This window comes from Ooceraea biroi, chromosome 10 (assembly GCF_003672135.1).
Source record: "Ooceraea biroi isolate clonal line C1 chromosome 10, Obir_v5.4, whole genome shotgun sequence".
Lineage (NCBI taxonomy): Eukaryota > Metazoa > Arthropoda > Insecta > Hymenoptera > Formicidae > Ooceraea > Ooceraea biroi.
The window spans coordinates 10,506,235-10,532,583 of record NC_039515.1 but is presented as its reverse complement, the minus strand read 5'-3'; the positions used below and the strand labels follow the sequence as shown (position 1 = coordinate 10,532,583).

The 26,349-nt window shown below is 46.1% G+C and overlaps 1 protein-coding gene across 1 annotated transcript in view; it reads right to left on the bottom strand.

Moving 5' to 3' along the window:
- Window positions 1–555: 555 nt before the first annotated feature.
- Window positions 556–26,349, bottom strand: part of LOC105284997 — a 56,391-nt gene continuing 30,597 nt past the window's right edge. Inside the window, exons 2-10 of the mRNA XM_011348905.3 lie at window positions 9,382–9,732; window positions 7,380–7,516; window positions 6,420–6,620; window positions 5,654–5,997; window positions 5,137–5,356; window positions 4,674–4,979; window positions 3,786–4,355; window positions 2,930–3,663; window positions 556–2,813 (exon numbers count right to left, since the gene is read on the bottom strand). Coding sequence (XP_011347207.1) covers window positions 2,438–2,813; window positions 2,930–3,663; window positions 3,786–4,355; window positions 4,674–4,979; window positions 5,137–5,356; window positions 5,654–5,997; window positions 6,420–6,620; window positions 7,380–7,516; window positions 9,382–9,721 — 3,228 coding nt within the window. The 5' untranslated portion in view covers window positions 9,722–9,732 and the 3' untranslated portion in view covers window positions 556–2,437. The remainder of the gene's footprint in view (window positions 2,814–2,929; window positions 3,664–3,785; window positions 4,356–4,673; window positions 4,980–5,136; window positions 5,357–5,653; window positions 5,998–6,419; window positions 6,621–7,379; window positions 7,517–9,381; window positions 9,733–26,349) is intronic.

Genomic DNA, 26,349 nt, shown 5'->3' with positions numbered 1-26,349 from the left:
TAACGTGGCCTCCGCAGGAATTCGCGGACTCCGGGCATGTGTATGAATTTGAGAAAACCACAATAGCAATGAATCCGAATGGTCATTTCCGTATAAAATTGTGCGCAACATGTAAGCCATTGGTCAAAACAATGGTACGAGTAATTTGTCTTTATTTAAGAAAAAACGAGAAAACTTGTGCCATATAATGCAAGATCAAGTGACCTTATTGCGGCTTTCGTTTTCTCAAAAGGATCTAAAATTTCAATAATTGCCTTAAAATTTTATTATAATGTGAAAGCACATATTTTTATTGACTCGTACTACTGGTTTGCTCAACGGCTCAATAAGAAATTCGTCTCACTTTCGTCGGGCTTTTTATCGAAATAGACATGTCTGTGCATTTCAGGTTTGGACCGCGTCGCGTACTTGAATGATCGTTGATCAAGAAACGGGACTTAACTGCTGAATCGCGTTAAGATATCCACGTCACCAAGGAAGATTGCATTGAGAGGTCGTGATTCTTCGGTGATCTTCGGTGATGAGATTTTGAGGATGCGCATATGCGAACGTGAGTTCGTTCACGCGAGAGATTTATTTCCGATTGTTGATACGCTTACTTCTATCACAGCATACAGACGTACGTTAGACGCGCTTTACCATACAGTGTCTATAATAGGCTAACGCGTGGAGATCGCGTCCGTGGCGTTTGCTTAACATACTCGCAACAGGATTACGATGCACACCCACTTCCGGCATCCAATTAGTTAAACACATGGCTACCTACGTCTCATTCAAGCTCACACACGTATCGATACCAAAACCTAGATAATGCGAGTGAATCATCTACGTATCATGCCGTAAATCAGCTATAAGGTTTATGTAGTTTCCGAAATCCGCGCTGTATCAATAATGTAAAAAAATGATTGTAGGATCGACGATGGAATACAATTGCGGTGAGACCGGCGAGATCGGACAGTCGTGTTATAACACGCAAATAGCTGAATGAGCACTAATGTGCAGCAATATAACAATATGATACAACAAAGTGGCTAAATTAGGTCGTCGCATTAGATAGTAACGATTAAATCACAAAAAGTAATCAAAAAGTAATAAACTTGTTGATCACCGCGTGGGCGGGTTGTAAATACACGATCTTGATCCTCGATTCAATCATCTGAATTGTAATAATTAAGCGCAATTGATTCTACGACAGTCTCAACAATCAGTATTGGTTTAATCATAAAGAGTAGCGCCCAAACTGAAAACAACGCGCAACATCGCCACACAGTCCAAGAAGCTCATGATCGCAGGCCAATGAACTGATGGAAAGGCAGGATCAAGACGCACAGATATGAAGCGCAGAATCTGGTGACAGCTGTCAAGATACGTCATCATTTGCGAACGCCAATGACGCACTTTAGTCGCGTTCAATTATCTACCGATTTTGTTCGCCAGAACGATAATACTGTTACCGACAAGCGAATCACACGAATCACCTGATCGCGCGCAGTCCAGATCGGAGGATCGGTAGAGTGCGAACGATCGGAAGAGCGAGCGGCAAGCTTTTCCTCCAGCGCAGCATCGCGCATTCATAACTCTTCGCACCCTCGCGTACCCTCCCTCATCGACCGCGCTCTCGTTCACGCGTAAACCGATTCGAAACGCTTCTCCTGCTTCAGCTTCGTTCCTTTATTCCCTTGATCTCGTTACGTTTATCGTCGTGCTCGCATCGTTTACGACGTTCGTTCGATGGTTGGCAGAAGGTGCACTCAACGGAAACAGCGTATCCTACGTCTCTTTAGAAGCATCACATACGCGTGAAACACCAATTTCGCCGCTCTTCGTCCACTCGCGCGTATCTCTTTACTCCTAAATCGTGTGTACCTAAACCTACCATGATACTGCGGCGTTATCGTAAATGCCATATGCACGAGCGCACGAGATGCTTCCGCATCTCCCTCTTATCGGCTTGCCAGGGGGTACACACAGGCGTCCTGCAATCCCGCCCTTGCGCGATCAGTCTGGTCGGCTTACCGTCCATCTTGGTATGTCTGATGGGCTGAAGCGTGATTCGGTTATTCATAGCAAGCCGATCGTCACGACCCAATTAAAGGAACGGAACTCGATTATAGGATGACGCGTGTAAGCGCATCACCTGCGACACGTCTCCCTCGTGCGCTCGCCTCTATGTGTCTTGGGTACATTCTACGGGATTTCGTACGATTATTGCGAGAGTATATGTGTACGTGGTATGTGGTATGTGGGTGTGTGTGAAGTGCGCGTGTCGATGTTAGTGCGTGTATGTCCCGGTATGGGAGCGTCTGGGCTGCCGTACACTCCGGTCCATTACTTGAGAAGGGTTGAGAGTGGGAACAGTGAGGGGATGGCCAGAGCGAGGTAGGCATTTAAAAATGACTATTCACACGGTGGTCTCGATATTGGCAATGGCGTATTGTCAACAAATACTGTCCTTCCCGTAATTCTCCAGGTACATCTCCTGCGGAGTGGCTAGGTTGTAGCGGCCGCTCAGTCGGCTACCGGTCAAGCCGTTGTTGTGATGGGTGTGATTCACGTGGAGATGATTTACGTTCAGGGCGACGTTCTTTTTCTTCTTGCGCGCCTTGTGCCGGTACAGGCAGTACTTGAGGCAGCCGGTAGCCAGCAGGAGAATCAGGAATATACCCAGAGCACCGGCGCCCACAGCAACGTAGAGCAATGTCACGCCGAAGCGGTACGAGCAATTGGCCTCCTCCTCGTCGAAGCCCGAGGGACAGTGGCGCACCCCGTCGCACCACAGAACTGAACTGATGCACGCCTGGATCTCTGGGCATCTGATAAGAAAGAAATAAAATTCATCGATTTCATTCGACGGAAGGACAATTCTTCACGTCACTTTTCGAGTAATTAAACTGTTCAAAGAGAGGAAAATTGTATATGAGATACAAACCTGTAGGGGCAATCCTCCGTGGGCAATATGGCGAACGCATTGGTGCCCACGTTCGTCGGGGTTGGCGAGCGCTTGGAGATCGCGATCCACGTGACGGCGTAGAAGCCGGGTTCTCTCTGCAGGAACTCCACGACGAAGCTGCGGGAGTGTTGCGCCATCGCCACGCTCGCGTTCACGGCGCTATAGTTCCAGCCACCGGAGAAGAAGTCGACAGTTCTGGCCGTGTCGACGCCACCCTCCGGACAGATGACGCTGCGTTCCTTCGTGTTCGCGGCCGAGTAGACGACGATTCGGTTCCGAGTCGTGCATTCCTCAACGTTGTCCAGGGTGATGCTGTAGCCGGCGGTTCTCAAGTACAGGAAGTTGATGCGAGCGTCCTCGGGCTCGATCAGCCACGGCTCGTTCACGCACTGCGTAGCCGTCATGTCTTCCATGTTCGTCAGGATCTCCTCCACTGCGGCCACGCCGGGTATCACTTGTGGCAACTGAGGACTTCTGAGGGAGATCTCGCCGCTGGTACCACGCAGCCGACGCTCCTCCAGCCTCGTCGAGCATCCGTGCTCGTTCGACTCCGCGCTCACCGGCACGAAACGGTATTCGCCCTCGAAGAAGAAATCCCGGTAATCCTGAGTGACGTTCATGAGCACGACATTGAACCGGACCTCCACTACGTTCGACGTCAGAGTCCGCACGACGATTCTCTCGCTCACGTTTGAGCACAGGCAGTCGCGAGTCTAGAAATAGAAAATTATAATGTTTTTCGAAAATATCTGCAATATTTGAAAAGCAAACTGTTGATCTACCTATATTCATCTTTTCTTGATGACAAAAGAAAGAAAGATTTTGTCATACGTACAAGTTCGACCCCTTGCCAAGGATATTCAGCGACAATCAGGTCTGCCATGCCGAACTTTTTCACATCCGCCATACGCCGATCGCACGTCCATCGATTCACCAATGGGTCAACGTAAGACGTGCAGATCTTGCGACCGAAGGAGGCCCGGATGAAGGACAGTTCTATCCTATGCTCGGGCTCAGCCTCGAATCTGTACACGCAGCTGAGATTCTGCGCCCCGCCGCGCCCGTAGAGGAACACGCTCTTTGGTGAGGCAAATCGGCCGGCGTTGGAGGAAGAGGACGACGACAGGGACGACGTGGAAGACGTGGATGAGACCGACGATGATGACGCGAACACGTGGTTACACGAAATCGCCTCGTGCACGAACTCGTAACGCAACACGAAGCTTATGGGGTAGAGCGCGCTACCCTGACGTAGTATGTGCTCCAGGGTGAGATCGCGACCGGTCGACACGTAGCTCTCTGCGAGGCTGCACGGCCGCGTGTGACGGCTGCTGTTGCGCAGCAGACTGTGGTCGCAGAGTCGCGGTATATCGTCCTTGCAGAACTGTCCCATCAGCGTAACATTCTGCAAAATTATAGCACCGGTTGGTATTCAAGCAGAAAATATTGTGCTATCTCGACGTAACTTGAGACAATAATTCTGATATGGCTTTGTATCGCGTAACGTAAACGTTAATTTAAAGCATCTATGATGGGTTTGTTATCGGGATAGTTGTATATATCTCTTTGCATATTGTATTTAGGAAAGACTTTTCAACTGATTATTACAAACTGCATCACGCGCGGTTTGTTTGTAGAAACAAGGTACTCTCTCTTAATTTATTGAGTTTGTGTTACGCTGTTAAAATAATAGGTTTTGCGCGAGACACGGTTCAGCACGTACTTTTCGGCTAGCGGTGAGTTTATCCACCGTGATGTCGCCGTCCCATATCAGAAGTTTCGCGTTGCAGTCAGCGGCAGTGTCAATATTCGCAGCAGCTTCCACGCTGGCGGCGTAATATTTAATAAACGATAACCAAACGATTTCATTGAGCTTTCCTTGGAAGTGATAACGGCAGGTGGTGTTTGGCGGTAACGAGTGCTTCGGGTTTTCCAGTATGCCCGATGAATTCTCGTCACCGGATATATAAAAATCGCAGTTGTCATTTTCCTTTACAAAACTCCGTGACTTCTCATCGACAAAAATCACCTGTACACACACAAATACATAACGCGTAATGAAGAAAAATATTATTTTCGAATTTGCGATTTTCTTGCAAATTTTATTTTATTTATGACAAATGTGTGACAACGTACGTGTAATGATTCTGCAAAAGATATGTTAACAATATTTAAAAGAGTTATACCTGAACTTCAAGTTCAAATCCTGGTAAGAAAGACAGCGGGACTGGATGAAATGGATTGTCATACGGGGATGTATGAAACTCCAACAACATCGTATTGTGACTACTGACGATGTCTGGCACCGCATCTCCACCGCACAGCCTTACGAGCACTCGGTCTGAGGTTGAACCTCCGTCGTATACCGTCAAATAATCTTGTACGACGTTGCACTGATCCCACACCCTTGAGAAACACGCAAATTTTACTTGGAGATGCATTCCCTGTTATTTACATTTACATCTGTTATCCGCATTTGTTACGCTACATGTCCGACCGTATTTTCGGGATCTTACTCTACTATTGTAAAGAAGTAATATCCCGTAATACCAGCGTCAACAGTTTCTATTGCAATCGTATGCATTAAATACAGTGAAATCAATATCGATGAAGCGATAATCCAATATTCAATACGTATTATATGTTATAATAAACGGGAACGTTTATTACAAATTCCTTTTAATGTCAACGATAAATTTTCACCTGAGCACACGCTGGCTTCTGTCGTACTTCACGACCTGGTCCTTAATGTGTATCTTGTGACTGTTCCGTTGACTAACGGCAAGTAGAGCCCGATGACCCACTGGCGCGCGGTTTTGCTCCACCCGATAGTAGCAAGTGACATTCCTGGGGTAAACTCCGGGATAATTCGGCGACTGCAGCCGGCAAGCTCTAGTATCGCATTTGGTGAGGACGCGATCGCAATACGTGCCGTTCACCAGCTCGCCGCGCCAGGTGGACATGCTGCTGTTGCCGTATCTGAGATGCGCCTCGCTCCGCCTCAGGAACTTGTACGACAGTTTGAAGTCGAAGTTGTAGCCGATACCCTGAGACAGAAAAATTGTCGAGGATCGTGCCGTGAGCCTGTAACGCGCCGCTTTGTTCCCCATCAACCGTACTTTCGCTGGTAGAACTTTCCTCGGAATCGTCGCTCATCGTCGCCATAGCGAATTGCTATGGCAGGCAACTCTTTCTTTATCTGTTTGTTATATAATGATAATTTCTTTCCGCAAATCAACGATAAATTATATCTTTGATTTTCTTTAATTTTGAGGGATTGAACAAAGACGCCTGTCTGAAAAATTTCTCAAAGAAGGAAATAGCTTCAACCGCTTGCTGGCTTCACTCGAGTGAAAATCCCGTTCTGGAACAACTTCCATAAAAGTATAAATGCGCGAATTCCATATCGCCGCGACGAAATTGCGGGGAATCAGAACGCGTATTCTCCCGAGCTAACGCAATTTCTTACCTGCTCTGATAAACGTAGTAAATATAAAGTCAGATTGATGGAAGGAGTTTCGCTGTAATAAACGGTGTAGCCCCACGCGCTGCCACACCATTGTCCTCCCGTCGCAGGGCGACCTTCCTCGCGAATAGTCATGAAACCATCTGGACATCCTTCCGACGTAAAGGATAGAAAGCGGCCGACCGTGAAGGTATCAAAAGTTAGCTGTAACACCAGGGGCATTATTCTAAAAGTTATGAGCCAGCGAATATCCGCGTGCTCAACCGGCTAACGTTTTTGTTGGAAATAAAACTGAAGATAAAAGTTGGGCCAGAGTTATTACTGACTTTCGCGATAAAAGCAAATATTTCTATTATAACGTCGTTAATTATGCCGTACAACATTGTACTTCGACTTGTAAACAAAATAAATCACGACAGCAGAAAGTTTTGTGAGTGAAGAATTATTGTATAATAAATATTATAACATAAAGAAATATTGTTATCCTCCATAAATTAAGCTCGAGAAACGCCTTTGGATTCTGAAATAATTTGCAATATCGATTTTCAAAAGAGTTACGATGCCCAGATAAATATTTTTGCGCCATATTGCACACGTCTTCGTTATTCACATTGTTACGTGATTTATTAATGCGAGACTGCATTATCTTGCTACCGCACAACGGAAGACCACAACAATCGATATGTCAATATCACACGCGAGATGAAGAACACGTTTGACGAAAAAAACCTGAAACGGAAACTCGCGATCAAGGTTTCGCGGAGTAAGCGTATTCCGCGACGGCGATGTTTACTCAGCACGCGGAGGCTGGTTTAATTTCGCCAATAAACGTGATAAGAATCATAAAAGCCGGGGATATAAATTATTATCCGGTGGGGCGCTGTCTGCTCCGTGACAGACTCCCACGCTGGCTGGGCACCAGTCAGCATTATTTTCTACAACTACATCATTCCTACGTCCAACCTGAACTAGATCCCCGAGATCGGCCCCGGCGGCAGTGAAGTTGAGGTGACACAAGAATGGCAGTCGATCCTCCCTTGGCCGGCGGATCTCCACTCTGTAGGTCCGACCGACGTCACCGTACAACGTCCGGTTGCAAGCTGAAATGTTTTTATCGTGCAATCATTTATCGCGTGGGGGCAAGGTGTATAATGCGAAACGATGGGACAGCGCTGGGCCAAGAAAGTTTCCGCGTCTAAGCGCGTCTGATTGCACTGAAATGCCTCCATCGCGTTACGACCGCGTGTGAAAAATAACTTTCGGGGTATATCAATACCCGGGATGGATTTATATGCGGTGACGAGATAAACTGCTATTTCAAGCAAAATGTGAACTCGTGAACTATTTTCGGACGCGCGTTTCGTGCGTTAAGCCGCAGAAGATCCGCCAGCAGACCGGAGTGTTTTTATTGCGCAATTATTATGCACGGCAGATAAATCCTCGGATGTGGATAAAATTATTCCGGATTATAACACGGCGTGATAAAATATCATTTTATAAAATACGGACCTAACTAGAGCACGCGGCTCGTGTAATCTACACGTTCAGACATTTATGAGCATTCGTACTCACGCTGAGCTTGTCGATCTCATTTTGTTATATTTGCACATCTTTGTTATTCATTCGTACATTTTTCTTTTTAGGCAACAGCCGTCGTTTGAAGAAACTAACACTGGCACACGGGAGCAGATATATTAAGGTATTAAGCTATCTAAGCCACATTATCAGAACACAATAAATGTTATATGAAAATTCGAGCAAAAAATTAATTTTCAAAGCAAACAATTAGCAAATAATTTTTATATAATATTTATTGTATTCTGATAATGTGGCTTAGATAGCTTAATATACTTCACGAGAGCGCATCAGCACGAGCATTTAGAAATTAATAATGTGGTCTAATAAGGATTTTGCAATGCCTCTCGTATTTTGTAATATCTATATTTCTCAGCACAGAGAGCAAATAATAACTTTACATAATTAGCTCATTTAGATCTCCACGTATTTTCATATGCATTCTGAAATTTCATAAAGAAATTGAATCATGAATGTTATAACGAATTCTCACTATTACATATGTCACGATTTTATCAGAACGTATCGTGTATATTAGTGTAAATTAAAAATTCAGAGACACCAAAATACATACAATATTTATACGGTATAATTGTATTTGAGCAACATAAATTGATTAAATTTCGCGTTTGCAGTGATAATTAGTATTATATCAATAATAAACATAAATAACTTATATAGCCCGTGATGATTATTTAACGTTTAATGTAAAAATAGCTTAATGTTTTACTGACGCGAGCCACATGTCGAAAGCATGGGGGATTAATAATATGTACGTATATACATATATGGCGCAGATAAGTTTTAGTAACTGATGCGGTACAGTTTTGGTTTTGACGTGAATCGGGCTAAAATGATAATACACAGCTAAATAATTATTGGCCCGAAGCATTATCCGCTCAAATGAGCGAAAACTTTGCGCTTCTAGTTTAATGTGTACCCAGTAATTCGTTGTTATTGTCGTGGATATACGTGAAGTGGATGTGTGATTGCGCTTTTGCAGAAATGTTCATAATCACTCTCCCGTTATTTTTCACATCGGCGTCTCACGGAGAGACATTCCGAAGTACGAAGAATTAACAATTTACCATTTACTCTTGAATTTTCAAATAGACGCGAGAGAACGATAATTACTCCTTGCGTGGATCTCTACTGCGTCATTCAGCAATCACGCATACGTGCAGGGATCTGACATTTGATATGCGATACAGTAGCATATCCCTCCTCGAGGGAATGATCGCTCGCGGGAAGTAATTGATTGATGATTTTCTGGTTAAGCGCCAATAAAAGCCGCCTCCGAGAGACGTCGACGTATCGATTCGGCACGGTGCGTCACGACGCGTCGCATCGCTTCGCTTCATTCGACGTCTCCGCATCCCTTCGTACTCACGGGTGCAATATCTCGGCTCGTCGGACTTGTCGTCGCAGTCATTCTCGCCGTCGCAATATTTGTCCTGCGCGACGCAATGTCCGGTGGCACCGCATTGGAACTCGGACGGTCGGCAGAGCGGCTCGGTATTCCTGGCGACGAGCACCGGTATTGGACCAGTCGTCGACGGGCTCGACGACGGCGAGGACTCGGGTGACGTCGCGCCGGAGTAAACCGCGTATCCACCCGGGTGTCCGGAGTAATCCGACGACGGGATGCCGGAGTGGTAACTAGCCGAGCCAGCCTCGATCGAGGCCGCGATCGCGGCTGCGATCAGCAGCAACCGCCGACACACCAACATGCCCCCTCACCCTGGAAGCAAATCAAATTCGAAACGTGAAGCCTGAGTAAAGTGTATAAAAAGTTCTTTAAATTATGTCGGAATTAGTTTATTATATATACGGCTGCGCGTCAGGCGCGCGGTGCTCTACATTTTCCTCTTTGATTCGTTATTGTAAAGTGGCCCTCGGAGGAGGAGAATACGTTAAATTACTTTCGCGCATCATTTCAAACTTTTATATATGAAGGAAGAAATTTTGTTAAAAAATGATTGCGTTCAGGTAAGGTGGAGCGGATTCGCAATATGTGTTGCTAACTCCGTATAATATCGGTTTGTGCCAGATATCTACAGAGTTGCCGATAGTGACGGCAGTTCTATAAGTTCTTATCTGCACGGAGTCCACCGACAGCAGAGTCCTAAGGGCTCCACAATTTGTCGATAAATGGCAGGAACTATCAAGTTCTATCAAGAAAGAGAAAGTTTCTTGCTTGGTCTTTATTCTAGCAAGGAAACCAACTCACGCATAAGAGAGAAACAATATATTTCTAATCTTCCGCGGAATGTTTTGTTGCATTGATACTCCCTCTTGCCAGAAAGAGTGCAAGACGAAGGCACGGCATGGCACGGTATGCCAAGATACTGAAGAAGTAAATTGATATCGCGGAAAGATCTGAGAAAGAGAGGTCTTGCCGAGTATTCATCGGTTGAGGATATTCTTAAAAAGAACCGAATAAATAGCCGTAATATTTCACAGCCTGCAGGTGTTGCTTCGACCCATTCTTCGTGACGCTTTTTAGAAGACGGCTCTTTTACACGGCAAAGCCCCTCTCTTTCGCGGTTACATTTTTCTTTCGCGTGCGTCTCGTTGCTCCAATCTCGCGTCTAGTTTCTAGTGAGATGATTACTTTAGCAAGTGGCATCAATATGTATCTCGTTGCTCGTAAATATTAAATACGTTCCAATCCTTTAAATCCCTTTACGAAATTGGAGTCTGTCAGCTGTTTTAAAATTTCCTGCATCCTGGATGCCTCGCGAGCACATGAAAACATGTATATACCCGACGCTTCTCCGGCATTCCTCTGATTTCCTATTCATTCGGCCCGACGATCCACGAGTCGTCCAATTGCATGGAGGATAAAACGTTCTTCGCTTTACCTCGACCCACTCTCTATGCCGCTGTCACAGAGGATGTTGGCGCGGGACGTGCATCATCAACAACATTGGTTCGCTCGATTTAAAAATCTTCTCTCCCGGCGCTCCGTCTCCCTTACCGCCGGACCCTTCACTTCCTGAAGCTTTATCCATTACGCCCGAGACTTCCTATTCTCCGAGTCGTGTACCATCACTCATGTACAATCCGACAGCCTTTTTTTCCCCCCTCGTTATAAATGTAACACGCGCTCTTTAATAAGTTGCAGCGGAGGCAGGCTGATGGGGGATAAGTAACAATCAGACGCTACCATCCCCGACGACGCCGTCGTCGGCGAAAGCTATTTGCGCTACTTGCTCTTTGATTAACGTAAGAGCAAATTTCATTCGCGCGTGTTCCCCAGCATGTGACACGTCGCTCACGACAAAGTTCCAAAACACAAAATGAATATCGGCCGTAACTCGTTAAGACACCAAACACGACTCGCTCGGGGGATCCTCGCCGAGTGTTTAGAGAGGAGCGGATTATGCTAATTCTATTCAGAAAACTAACTTCTCTTACGTGAATGGGCTCGCCGGTTCCGCTGAACAAATACCGCGGATCTATTAATTCGTGTACGGGAACTCGCCGGGATCGATACCGCGCGAGTGCTCGCAACAAAGTTCACCAGCCTTATCCGCGAAACCTGATAACGGGCACGACGCACCGCGCTCAGGAAGCGAATGCGTCCCCTGTTACGCTGTGTCCTCTTAAACCCCTGTGTGCCACGGCACTCTCGCAATATCCACCCGATTACCGCATGAATAATGTCGATGCTGATGTAACGTCGTCGCGAACGTCAGCTCCGCGTTAACGAACGCCAGCAGTGTGCGCGCGCGCGAGAAAAAGAACGCGCGGGATGAAATCTGATTTCATCCCCAACAACGGGGTAAAAGTAGACCCGAACGTTGAGCGACTACTACCGGTGACTATCGCGGGCTGTAGGGCTGGTGAACGACCGACGGAGGGTTGGGAATTGAGCGCGGGGGTGGAATCTGCAATAAAAGATAACTGGATTCAAGTGCGGCGACTGCGTTGCACGCGCGCGACAGTAAAGGCCCTGTTTATTAAGTAGCGAGGAGCGGAATCTGGGCCAAACCCACGAGAGAGAGAACGTGGTAGCGCACCGGCAGGCAACGGAATATGGTAATTCGACCAACGGAACGGGCATCTGGTAGGGTGGGAGGGAGGGGAAAGGAGAGAGAGAGAGGGATGGAGGGCTGCTGCCTCAGTTCGCAAATATACACGCGCCATACGAGTGTCACTGAAATTGCACGCGCGTGAAGCTCACACCAGCGGCGCGCTCGCGTTGCTGGAGCAACCAGTCAGATCGGTTACTTGAAATTATGTCACGCGGTAGACTACAAAAATGTTCTCATGTGCGACAGATGTATCGAAGGGTACGCAATATCAATAGAAATACCCGTTTTTCGGCAGCGTGCTGATTGAACAGGAAAGACACTTGATTTTATGCGCCTCGCGACGTGTATTGAATTAATTGACAGTTTTGTCGGAGGAAGAACGAGTTACATGCGTGTCGAGAATAAAAATTTAAAGATATCAATTTCCCGGGAATACTTTTGGTTTTTCCAGAGGAAACATGCGGAGAACCGTATATCCTTTTACATTCGTTTCGCGTCCGAAGAATGATATTCACGGAGCAAGATTGGGACTTGGAGTTATATGTATTGCCCTCACGTTGCAAGCCACCGCCGTACTTGTTCCAACTAGCCTAGCCTAGCCGAAAAAGAATTTTGTCTCGAGGTCTCGTTTAGCTGCCCCCTCGATTACGGTAACGGTCCGCAGGACCGGCGTTCTGCGGCCCTCTTAAAAATCGGTTCTGACCCTTATCCCACGATAGGCACTGAAAAAGTGGTCTTCCGCCAATCTGGCATGGCGAAGTGGAGGGAAGACCCGTGTTAAATTGCCCGTACTGGTCTGGGAAATTGGGTCGATGCACGAGAAAATCGACTGCAGATTGAGCGAGAGAGAGAGAGAGAGAGAGGGGAGGAGGGAGAGACGAGCTTCCAAGCATCGAGGATCGGACGCGCTTCCATCGATGCGAAATTGGAGCTGGAAATCGTGGTGCAAGAAGCCGAAAGGGATTCGAGCAAGCACACGGAGAGACAAGCGGAGGGAAGGGGAGGCAGAAGGAGAAAGAGGAAGAGAGAGAGAAGCTAAAGTCGATCGAACGAAAAGGGCGGGATGCCAAGGATCGGCGATTTTCGCGATCGTTCGAATTTTCGTCCATCAAACTGACTGCGTTTCGATGGCTGGTCCCTCCAGCCCCTCCCTCCCGCGATCGTTACGCTCGGTGTTTAAAGTCGAAGAAATTGGCGTGGATCGAGGACGAGCGATTTCAGTGTAACAGCCAAGTAGCAGTAACAGTCTTTATGCTCCGATTCGGCCTTATTCGCCGTTACCGGACGCGCGCGCATCCATTCAATAACGACTCGCGTAATTTAAGTTTTCGCCTAAGCGTGCACATCACGCTCCCGCGAGTATCTCTGCCTCCTCGTCCGGGATTTTTCTCACGCCCTCGAATTTCGGCGGATGCAGGATGCCTCTCCCGTGGCGCCCCCTCCGGTCGATTCCACCGATGTGGGGAATAAATGCATAATAAATGTTGCAACGGGTGCAACCAGCGAGATTAACTGTCGATCATCGCTGAGGGGGATGGATCGGTGAGAGGGAGAATCATCCTGCAAGCGTAATGTTCATTTGATTCGTTTATTCGAGTTGCAGTATTAGATCGTCATTCGAGAACGTTTATTAGTCCACTGCAAGATGCGGTTTTCTGTTATCTCTCGAGCTTCGAAATCAGTTTAAGATGCGCGTTCGGGGATTGTAGGGAGGGGAATTCTACGTAAAATGCAGCTCGTTCTTTTTATTCGTACGAGGACAAACTGAATTGCGGCCAGAAGGTAGTTGGGCGACGGTCGAATTGGCAGGAGGGAAGCGTGCGCTTACGTGGAAACTTAAATTACGCAAATCGTCATTGAATAGACGTAAATGTTCGGAGGCTGCATACAAAGTCGAGTCGAGCCGTGACAGTCGTGCAGTTCTTGTCCCGAAAATTTGTCTCGATATGTTCACTAAGCGTGTAAGTTAAAATAAATAATCGAGTTTTTTGGCTGCGTAAAACAATCTGCTGATGTAAAACAGTTTAATTGCTTTTTAATAACAAAAAATAAATAAAGTAAGTAATTGTTTTTAATAATCATGTAATAACTATTAATTTCTCATTATAGAAAAATACATTGCTCGCCGTTGCGTCGTTTCATTTATCTGATGGTCTCAATTAACTCACTTTACTTTATTAATTAAAAAACGGAGATATTGGTGTAGCATGCGTCTCGTTCCAATATTTTTCATACGGGAATGAAATAATTGACCCCTCAGGCGAAGCGCCGATATAAGTGTCTCCCTCATTTCGAGAAAACAAGTTTCTAAGTAATAAAGTTAATTTAAAATCCAAGCTTTATTATAACCTTCTTTATTACTCTACGAAGAGACAGAAATTTGCAAAAAAGACTAATGTACCGTAAGAATGTTATTCAGGTATATATATTTCCACCACTATCCACAATATGCACAATGATTAAAGTATAATTTCCGAAAAATCAAAGTCAGTATTCTTTTTGTCACTTTATCAAGAAAAGTTGCAAAAATATTTCTCGCGTGCCCGACATACATCATCGACAATCCAACAATTTACAAAACCGCAGCTCTTCTTCTTTTTCCTCAGATAAAGGAAAAAGTCACCGGAGAAAACTGCACAGTCTTCCTTAAAAATAACATTTTAAACTACGTGAACGTAATCGTCGGAACGTATCTACCCTCACGTAGCAACTTGCGCAACCGTTTTGTTGCGGAAGACGAAAAAAGAGTAAACCCCGCGCGGGGATGCGGGTAAAGAGGGAGCTTCCGCGCGCGCGACCCTTTCCGCCGCGGAAGAACAAAAGTGCGCGTCCGCTTAAGTTGCGACCGAAAAATCTCCTTAACCGAGTTCCGAAGATCCTCTTGCTCGGAACTTGACGGGCGATGGTGCACTCGCGAGCAGCCTGTTGCTTTAACACGCCCTTATCGTTCGATCCGCTCCGTGCCGCCCCGAGCAAAGAGCTCGCGAAGACAACGCCTGCTGCCTCTTCCCGGAGAGCGCGGCTCGTTTCCGGCACGGCTTGCGCCGCGCGCGAGCCACGAAAATCAATATCCATTTCCATTCGAAACATCACACCGGCCATATCGCGGTGTCTTCCGGCCGACAGTTCTCCAGCATCGTCGCCCGTCTGCTTCCACTTTCGAAGGGTAGACGACGCCGGTCGTTGAGGGTCGCCTCCCCTTACAGCGTACGCATCCGCCGGTTATTCTTCGATGCGCACCTCGGGTATCAGCGCATCCGGCAATACGCGCGTTTCGAAATGTCCATTAAATGTTCGTTATATGAGAATGTAATATTTCCCTTTCTGTTGATTTAATTAATTTATATTTCATAGTAGATACGATAAAAAATAAAATGGTAAAAATGGTAATAAAATGGTAGGTTTAACATTTTTTGCATGTCCCAGAAAGTTCACTCTGAATTTTAAGTTAAAACTCATTCGTCGTGTGTTACTTATTAACAAACTAGAAATGTTAAGTAATTAACACAATACTTTACTTTTATTTTTGTTATTGTGACTTTAAGTGTGATGTAAAGATAACGTACAAATTAATTAACAACTACATGGAAGAGTAATTATAATAACTCGTCAGAAATGTTGATAGAACATTTGACTTTGAGACATGTTGATTGTTTAAAATAATTAAAAGCACTCAAAATAATATTCCATTTCTAGAGATATATACACAGCGTTAAGTTATAAAGTTGACATAAATGTAACATAAAAATAATAACGTATCTGTTGAATTTTACATTGAAGTAGTAATCAAAACACAACACAAGAAAATGTTAACATATGGACGCACAATGTTTTACTGCGTACGACGTAGTAGATACTCTTATAAAATGTCGATTCTGAAGTTTCCCTATTGACTGTCGCATACGATTATCTGAATATTCCTGGGGGGAGGGAATATTTATTCCTAGATTTCTTTTAGTTTATCCAATAAGAATCTACAATAAGAATAAGAATAATGTTTGGTTTGACCACAGGGAGCGAGTGCAATAAAACTGCTCGACATATGTACATATACATATACATATATTATACATACGTTGGACGTATAACATTAGAGAATTATATTATGCGGAGTATAATGTTATGCAGAGAATTCTTTCGCCTGTGGACAAAGAGTAATATAATCCGTCGACGTTTGTGTACGCTTTTCACTTATAAATTTAAATTACAATTCACCCCCGCAATACGTCCGCGTACGAAACGCGACTTCGCGTTGCGTTGGGCAAATATCAAATAACGTTGCGCGGGAACAAATACCCAGAGATCCGGGTATTAGGGCCACATTTGAATGCCCAAGGGACATCCAAGAATATCCATTGGACATCTGCGCCGCGCTGATCACCGCGGTCACCGAAAATCGGCCCTTCGGTCCGATAGTTCCAATTGAGGCTCATACCTGGCGGTAGGCCGATACGGTCGCGGCCAGACCCATTCGATCCGGAATAGTCGGCATTCAGAGCCGCCTGTCCGCTCGGACGGACGCAACGAAGCCCCGACCACGTATCTGGTTCTACTACTTTGTTGCGCAGAGCTGTGATCCGCGATCACAGTAGCCGATGGATGCTGCGGAGATACAGGACCACGGATACGTACACACACATATAATACATGTATTCGTGGGTGAGCATGCCACCCGACTCCCACCCCCAAATGCGCGTCCAAAATCGCTGCCGCCGCGGAAAAGCGCTGAACGAACAAAAGTTCCGGTTCCAGGCCGAGGGCCAGACCGTCTAATTTCCGTAAAAACGCTCGCGTCGCCAGAATTTCCCTCGCATGCGACGATACCTCATTGTTACCGCGTATCCGCGCGACGGCAGGATCCCATTGATTCGTGAGACACGTATAAATCTCGGCGAGCCCCGGAGATCCTTCGAGCGCACGGGGGAAAAAGAGAGGCGCAGCGATTTGTTTTTCTGTTTTTAAATGTTTCCGTCTCCCGCATTTCTCTCTCTGCCGTTGTCGTCCCGTGATTACAGCGGCGCGTATTTCACGTACTTTCGCGGCGGCGGCGGCGGCGGCTCGTTCGATTTTCGAACGGAGCTGGAATGTCATGTTATGCTAATGACACTTAGGATTAGTCGTGAAGCGAATTCGAATGGACGTAACGGGGATAATACGGAAACTTGGAACGCATTTGAAAATTTTGCTAATGCGACGTAAATCGCGTGACTGCGATTTACAGAGTGGATCAAATTCTGCATGCGGAATGTTGATGAGATTCAAGTGGAATATTGGATTTTTTCTGTGTGTTTTCCGCGTTATGAACAAAATGATGTTTTGTATTTATTTATTACGAGCCGACGCGCGACAGTTTCATTTTTGCAGCTTCGAGAGTATCGCTCGTAATCTCGTTTTCGGGATTATGTACACGCGCGTCGCGTATGTAACGCGGCTACTTTTTTCAAGAAACACGAGTTTTCGCGTTCGTGCGCGATATGTGACTGTTAGAAGTTGGATGATCAGGGAATCGTGCCAGCGAAAAGTGGAAAAGCAAGTATCGTGCCGTAGCGCGCTGCTAAGCGTTGCCAAAAATCTCAAGTTTCCTCATCCTTGCATCTCGAAGCAAAAGTGCACGTTTATAAAAAGTGCCACGAGATATTTATGAGCGAAAGCCTTTCCGTGCGCGCGGTACGAATGCGCTAATATTATTTTCGTCATTTTATGCGGCGTGGCATACGGAGTAATCTCGATTATCGTTTAACGTCGACGTTAAATTTCGTCCGCGAAAAATTGCCAGCGCGTAGACGAACAGTCGATCGTTTAATTAATAAATTCGACACTTTACAGAGTTGAATAAAAAACTCGAAAACAGATTACTGCGTTGATATTACTGCAGAGAAAATGAAAACGTACATTCAATATCCGGCGCTAAAATTGCATTTTATAGAATCTTGATTTTGTCCAGTAATTCTGTTATAATCGCATTCGTAATTTAAATTTTCGAGCGCGCTCGTCTGTCGCGTCGCTCGTGTTTCCAATTCCCATAGAAAAATTCATCCGGGTTACGCGGTACGTACGCCACGATTGTCTCGTTTACGTCATTAAATTCTCCTCGCTCTCCCCTTCCTTCTCACCCCTCCCGTCGACGATGACAATATATCTGTTAAATGGAATATTTTTTTGCGGTTGCGTAATTCCGTAACGCGTTATCGCGCAATGTGACACGAAGTGCAGAACGATTATGTGACATAACAAGTTTTACTTTTGCCGAAACACAGTGGCGCCGCAAATTTCATGTCATTTACGTGTTTCGCCATACGATTAAATTTCCTGATAACCAATTCCCACGAAACCAATTGTTACTAATGCCGCCGCTCAAAGAACTTTAATATGAAACTGCGTGAACATGGACAAAGCTATTATTTAGATCTCGAATTGCCGGCGTCCACGTGGCTCGCGATTTCCTGCAATTCAGTTCTCATCCAACCATTATTTGTTGTGGCAAATGCAATATTATAAAAAAGAGGGAGATATATATACATAAAATAAAAAAATTATATATTTATAAAATATAAAATATATATAATTTTTTATTATATATATTCTACAGAGAGAGAGAGAGAGAGGGGGGGGGAGAATAAAGACTTTCCACTAGTAAAGTTTATTATCGAATTACTAACCGATCGACCAGCTAGAAGAACAAATACAAGCAATCCCGGGGGAACAAATAACGGCAGTTCTCTTCTTGGTGTAGCGTGAGCTGAGTAAGTAAACGACGAGAGCCAGTGCGACTTGGTATCATCAGGATTTTTATCTCTACGTTCTATAATTTCTCTCTCTAGCACTCTTCACTCCGTGCCGAGTGTAATACCAAAGCGCGGAATAAAAACGCGCTTATAAGGTGACCTACATTCGATTATATGACACGTGCATATGCGACTCGTCGTATTAATCACATCTCAAACATGGAAAGATTGAGAATAACGTAAAGAGATTTATCATGTCGCAATGGAAAGATTAAATTGTATTCTAAAAAAAGATAAAGAAAATCTCTCTCTCTCTCTCTCTCTCTCTGGAAGGTAGGAGTCGATTTGAAGGAGTAATTGCACGAGCTAGCTTATCCATCACGATAATGAATGTTGAACGGTTACTATTCGAACAATGATTGCTAATTGCAAGAACCAAGAAAATCCCTTGAGAGTCTACAAGAGAGTCTCATTTTGATATTCTCTTGAGCTGCTGCTTTATACAATGATTATGGTCACGTCATTATTTTGATGCAAAGTTTTCACAAGTAATTCTTGACATACTAATAAATAATAAAAATTCTTGACATACGAATCAATACGCTCCACCAAGCATGAAAAGCTAGAAATTTATAAACAAGTAATTTCGCAACTACCACGTCTGTTTAGTATTGAATAGCAAATGAGTTTCTCTTTTTACACCACTACACTTATAAAAGTTTGACTTTTTCAATTTGTATTGAGAACGAGTAAATTAACTGCGCTGCACACAAACGATTCAATAAAAACATTTAATTATGTAAAGAGACACAAGTTAAAGTTCATTGCTGAAGTTCTGCAAGATGCATAAAACGAAGATACAGAAAGTAACAGTAAAAAAACGTGTCGGGTTAATGACTTTTTGACACAATGGCAATTTTTCGTTTCGAGCATTTGCGTATCAATCCGTATAAAGATTTAACAACGAAGGAAACAACACGGCTCATGGCTTATGGATTACGTCATAATTAAGTAAGAGATAAAAAATCCTTTATCGTCCCAATAACAATTACGCAAGCATTCTTTCTTAACAAGTAGTTACGCGTTAACAAGTAGTTACAATGCGAGAGAAAAGGCCATTATGAAATCTCCATAAAAACTTATTCATCTTATTCTCATCTTATTCAGCAAGCTTTCTTCGTGTTATATCGCAGGTGAAACAGGATCGGGAAGAAGGCATCTCTCGGCGGAATCTCTCGCGAGGACCGCGTTCGATAAAGGTTTAAATTTCAGGCTTCGGGGCCACCCCTCGTGCGCGGCTGCGTACTGATAAGCGACCATAAGATAGAAACTCGTAACTCCCGTATAAACTACAAGCTCCTGGGCTTCTGTCTGGAAGCACTTGCCGGCGCAATCTAGCATCGTCAGAATATCTTATCCACGTCCGGCGATCTCTTCCGTTCGTTGCCACCTACGTCGCCGTCGTATACATCACCGACTATCCGGGACGCCTCACAGACGCGTGCGCCCTTATATGTGTATTCCCGGCGCACGAGAGAGACATTCCTGGATTCTTCCCCTTTTTTTGCCTTATTTCTGCCCTTTTTGTCTTTTTCTCCCTCCCCTTATTTATTCTCGATATGCCGCGTGCCTGGACAGCGGCCGCGGGGCGCGGCGGCCCATTATATTTTTCTCGCTGTCTCTCCACCGATTTCCCCCATCTCCACCCTCCATAGCGTTCCTTTCAATCCGATCGTCGCGTGGTAACGCGCCTGCCTTTCTCTTATCCGCGTCCGCAGAAAAGAATCCCGTCCGGCGTGGCGGTATAATGGCCGTGCGATTGTTGAGCGTCTCTCCCGATTAATCCGCGCACTTCCTCCCCCTCCCCGCACTTCCCTCTTGCCCGGGTCATTCGCCCTCATCGCGATTGCGATACTCGTCGTCGACGCGATTGCGAGGACACGCGCGCGCAAAATACACACCTCGTCACCCTGGAGCGGATGAAGAGCGTCATCGATGTAGGCGGTATCGTGCGCCCCCGCTCCCTTTCTTCCCGCGAGCAACGCAATCAGGGGGTTGCGAGACGTAATCCCCCGGGCGAAGAAGTTTACGAGGAAAAGTGTTAATTAATTAATTATGCCGTCGTCGCGTGGTGCTTTCGTTAACGTCGCGCGAGGGTTAAAAGCGCTTCCGAATAAAGCCGGAAAATGGAATTCGCCGGCGTGTGTTTGTTACATACATCGCGCGGCCATGATCAAGATAGTCACGTCGGCTGACTTCACCCTTCTCACTCTCTCGAACGGTAATCAAAGCACAGCGTGGAATCCCCTTTGAAAAATGTAAGGAGTTATCAGGAGAAGCGGCGGATACGGGTGGGACGAACCGCGCGGATAAAGATGAACGATGATAATGAAGCTTCTTTTGCCGGAACGTCATTCCTTTCGCTTAATGTAATGCGCAATAAGTGATAAAGGCACGCGAGCTGGAACGAAAAGAATTGCTAGGGGGATGAACTCGTTGCACAACCCCGATCGTGAAGTCTCGTCAACGGTAATTAAGATTAAATAACACGGCGAATGTACGGATTCTATTGTAAGATGTAATATATTGTATTAAAGCCAGTAAAAGGCTTGTCAAATAGTTTTATGAAATTTAATCGTTAATAAAAACAAGAATGTGATAAAATTAAGTGCGACGAAACTGATAATAACAAATATCCTGTATTGTACGCGAGCTACATATAGCACAAAAATTTCAGCAAAAGGTAGATAATGTACTTCTTTTAGCGTATTACATATCGCCAGTAAAAAATAATATATTCCGGATATTAGAATATGATAGCCGGAGAGAAGATCGATAAGGTATTCCCGGTAGCTTCAACATCTCCAACAGAATATACAAAGAATATCCTTTCTCATGCAAAAGATCAAGCCGTCCTGACGATCTCTGGCTCGGTGGAAAATTATCGAGATCCCCTCGCTACACCCTCCCGGCGGCCTTTCGATCCACCTCCATCATCGGGCGATCGCGAAACTCGATAAAGAGTTTCATAAATGTCTTATACTCGCGCCGTAACGATGGGGTGGCGATGGTAGTCGGGAGGAGGAGGAGGAGGGAGCGAGGGTAGGAGGTAAACGGAGGGTAAAGAAAAGGGCACGGGGGAGAGAGAGTTGACGCGCTAGGAGATCGATAATGGCGAATATCTGCCATAACCGTTCGCCATTAAACTCCCGCGGGTCAGCGGCGTGTCTCACTAAATTCCCTCGGGCCATAATGCAGTCGTCACGTCCGGAGGATTAATACGCTCGCGGTGCATTTATTCAACGTGGCGTTTGTTGTTTCGTCCGCAGTCAAATGAACGGGGCGTCGACGGCAGCGGAGGTGGAGGCAGCGACGCGACGGTGGCGGGGGCCGCGGGGGGGGGGGCGATCGGGATCAAAATTTACTGCCGATCTAGGTCTGGAGCCCTTGGAACAAAACCATTCCGGGGTGAGAGATCGATGCGACGATCGCGCTGGAGAGACGCGATCCCGGGGGTGGCTTGGCCGGTCCAGGGGGTGCGCGGCAAGCGGCGGCGGGCGAGCGGCCGCATGCAAACCGGCGCACCCTGTGCATCCGCCGGCTGTCGCGGGCGCGTTGACGCGCCGTATTGTCTTTCATAATATTTGCCAGCGTGGAGCGAAGGGTTCTGGGGCAATAGACGTCGCATGATTACCAGTAATGACCGGTGACTTAGGTGGACCTCGTGTTTGCGGATCGTGGGAGTATGATCGATTCGCGTCGCTGAACTTTCTCGGGGCGCGCTTGAGGCCCTCGACGCGTCCGGCACCGGAACGTTTCAGCGGATGGACAAACAATGCGAGTTTCTGACCGTCCGGTCGGTTAAGATGCATTTAGGAAAATGTACGAAGGAAGAGACAGAGGTGGCAGGAAATAGGAACTTTTCAGAGGTCTCCGGCATCTCCGGATGCCTGATTCCTGAGAGGACTATGCAGATTGTCGATATGCGTAATTTGCGTAATTTGTATTTTTATGTTACGCAGATAGACGTGAAATCTAGGACGTAATAACATAGTCTCTTTTATGGGTATTCGCACGAACGGAGCAATCACGTGAGATTTAATGATCTGGAAATAGGCAAATGGCACATTCAGTCAAATTATCGGGTACTCTTTTAAATGACCCGTTTTTCTGTTCGAGTTAAATTATTCTCCGATATTTGTCATCGTTCTCGGCAGAGTCTATTTATTCGTCTATTTATCCGAACATTTTTTCGTACGGACTAACTCGAATGATGCGTTGCGCTCGTATACCCGAGAGATACCCGATGCCAGATATCCCCGTGCTGTTGTCGGATATCTGCGTTACACGGATGTACGCGGGAGTGCGTTCGTTGCACGTAAAAATCGCCGACGCGTTTTTCCCTCTCGGAATGCGTGCTTCAATTTTTCCGCCGCTCGTGCGCGCGCTTTGATCTTTTATGGAACAACGCAATTTATGGCTCGCTTTTTGCCGAAGTTTGCCTGTTATACATCCGCGCGAACGCTCCCACGACGGGAACCGGTCGTTTCTACTTCGCGGTCTCAGCTCTCTGTAATTGCGTCACGTAAAACTAGAAGAAACTTTCGCAAATGGAGTCATTCGTTATCGACCACGAGGGCTCGCCGGGATGGCGAGCCAAAGCGCTGCGCGACTTTTACCCGGCCGCGCCGCGAATTCATTAAATGATCCCGCCATTTATCCCCCCGAACGGAACGTTTAAAAATCTAATCTGGGACACGACTCTTTTTCCGCGGATTCGGAGGAGGCGTCGCTTTCGCTCTGCCGATGTTTAAACATGAACGCCACGCCATGAAATATACATGCGTGCATCACGATCGAATAGAAAAAAAGAATACATTGCATTTTTCCGGCATAAGGTATCGCTGTTCCGCGACTGGTGTCCCGATCACGGCGTTACCAAAGTGCACACGATGCATGCGTGCCTCCGAGGCGCGAAGCTTCTTCTTTCCGTATGTATGTGCGCGTGTATGTGTGGAGCAATCGATAGCACTCGTTATTTTGGGAATACGATACCGGAGCAGCGTTCTTGCGAATATTCACGGAGGTCAGAGACTTCCCGCTGGGCGGATCCGCGACATTTATTTCCGCCGCCGCCGTGGAGAATAATTAAAATGTGCGCGGCGAAACCGCGGTTTCCACCGTGACGATCGCCGGCTTAATATCACCCTGGGTTCGTCACGTAGTTGGCAAGTAAGAAAAACGAGGAAAGTGCCGCCGACCGGCCGAGAATACGAATTTTCAGTGGCAGCCGCGACGGCGCGCGCCCTTTTCCCAGCAAAGTGATAAAATTTAATTATTCATAACGGTATCGTGTCTATTCGGGAGAACATGACGGGAACTCTGATGACAAAAGGGTATAATAGTTAATTGATACCTTCGCAGCGGCGCTGAAATATGAACGCCTCCACCCCTCCACAGGCGCCGTTAACGAAATACAAGTCGTATGCATTAACGGGTATCTCGCTGATCTCTGCAATTCTGTCAATCTAAATTTAAATAAATTAAATTCTATCAATCTTACGAATTACACGGCAGCGGGAGACGATCAGATGCTGGACGTTCGTCCATCGTCGTGGCTCGCTAGATTTATCTCTCTACCACGATCACCTAATGAGCGGTTAAAACTCACCCCGCAAACGAGCAAATCTTCCGATAAATAATGAAATTCTCCACTAATTCCCGCTAATCGTAATGCGAATTGGCAGATGATCCCGTTGCTCGCGATCGCGTCCGATTAACGCGAGTAATAAATTGAGAAATATGAAGAAACACGTGCTTACCCTCCCCCGCGCACAATCCATTAATGCATGAAACATTCACGATGATCCGCGTACGTGTCGCGTCAACCCTGCGTGTCGGGGTACAGCGTGCAGGATTCTCTCGCATCGTCAGTTATTCCTTCGCATGCGGCGCGTGCACACGTCGCATGCGGATCCCGTTAACGAGCAATTAACGCGATCCACCCCTTTAGGTCGGTTAGAACAATGTGAAATATTCAAGCGCTCGCTCACGTCGAGATCGCGAATTTATGTATATATAGTGTTATTTGTTGATATGCTCGCGGTGGCCTTGCAGGGATCCGCGTGGAGCGGAAATGTCGAAGCGCTCCCCGAGCCGGCTCAAACATTAATTTAATCCGATTCGAAGCGTGCCCGAAATTCCCTTTTTGCGCCGCGTAATATTCTGGTAGGTATCGATCTAATCGGACCTGTTGTATTTCGGTCCAACTATTTGCATCACTTTCCTGATATGCGACATTATAAATGCATAAACGTCATGCGCGCGGTGCCAAGTTATTTCGGAGCACTCCTGAAAAGTCGCAAAAATACCGCAGAGTCGTAGTAATACTCCCAAGGCTATATTCAAATTTTCAAGCGTACTCGAAACGAGATGAGCAAGGTAATTAATTCCCGGCGCTCGTTGCTTTTGTCGTATTTAATGTTTATCCGTATTGGTCAGGCATTCGCAGATTTCTCTGATTAATTGTGAGATACGTGCCGGATATACTGTATGTGATACGTACACACGCGCGCACAAAGTAAACGGCGAGAGCCAATGGGGCCAATTATTATTCGTTCTATTATTATTATTTCTTGTATAATAAAAGTGGGTGGGAGCGTGACATCGCGATAGCGCGCCGAGTAATTGGTCCGCGTCTGGATTTCGCGAGGCGCGTAAACGCGCATTGCGCCGGCTATCTCTTTACGGGAAAACTACACGGCAAAAAGAAGGCAAAGTTTTGAGCAACGCATCGCGTTGCTGCAACCTGGCACTGCCGCGTCAATGCATCGCACCGCTCCGCTCCGCCTCGCTCCGTCTCGCCTCGCCGACTCCGCGTCGCATCGCATCTCGTCTACATAGCTGTTAATCCGAGCGTGCACGCGCGCGCACGAGATAACTCCGAAGTACGAAATAATGCTGCGAAATGCCGTTGTTGGATTACAATTGTTTTGTTTTAAGGACCCGTCGTGCGTCTGTGTTTGCACGAGACGCCGTGTATATGCGTGTTCGCGCCGCGTCGGCTACGCCAGTTCACGACTAGTTTCCAAAGGAACAAAGGGAGCGTTGTTTCGGGGAATGTAATTATTCGATCCATTTTGTAACTCGCGTCCCGCGATTAAAGGACCTGTACGCCCCGCGTTAATCAACCGAATCGATTCATTTCTTCCGACGCGCGTCAATGATTCGCACCATCATTTTTGTTGGAAGCTTTCTCTCTCTCTCTCTCTCTCTCTCTCTGGTTTAACGATGTCGTTTTGCAATGCATCGATTTGCTGCATATTCCATCACTTTGACAAACGCTATGACGAAATGGAAAACAGTTCGGTGGTTAAATAACGTTGTATAATTACGGGGACTTCTGATTTCTTAATTCGAATGCGACTGTAGAAATTTCAATTAGTTGAAATTTGCATACGGAAAGAGGCTTAACACTCGTTAATGTCCGGCAGCGGAATGCAAATGACCAATTGACGATTACAGCCAAGACCGACGGTGTTGGAATATGACAGTGGCTCGATTGTTGGCAGGATTCCCATTGATTGAGAATCG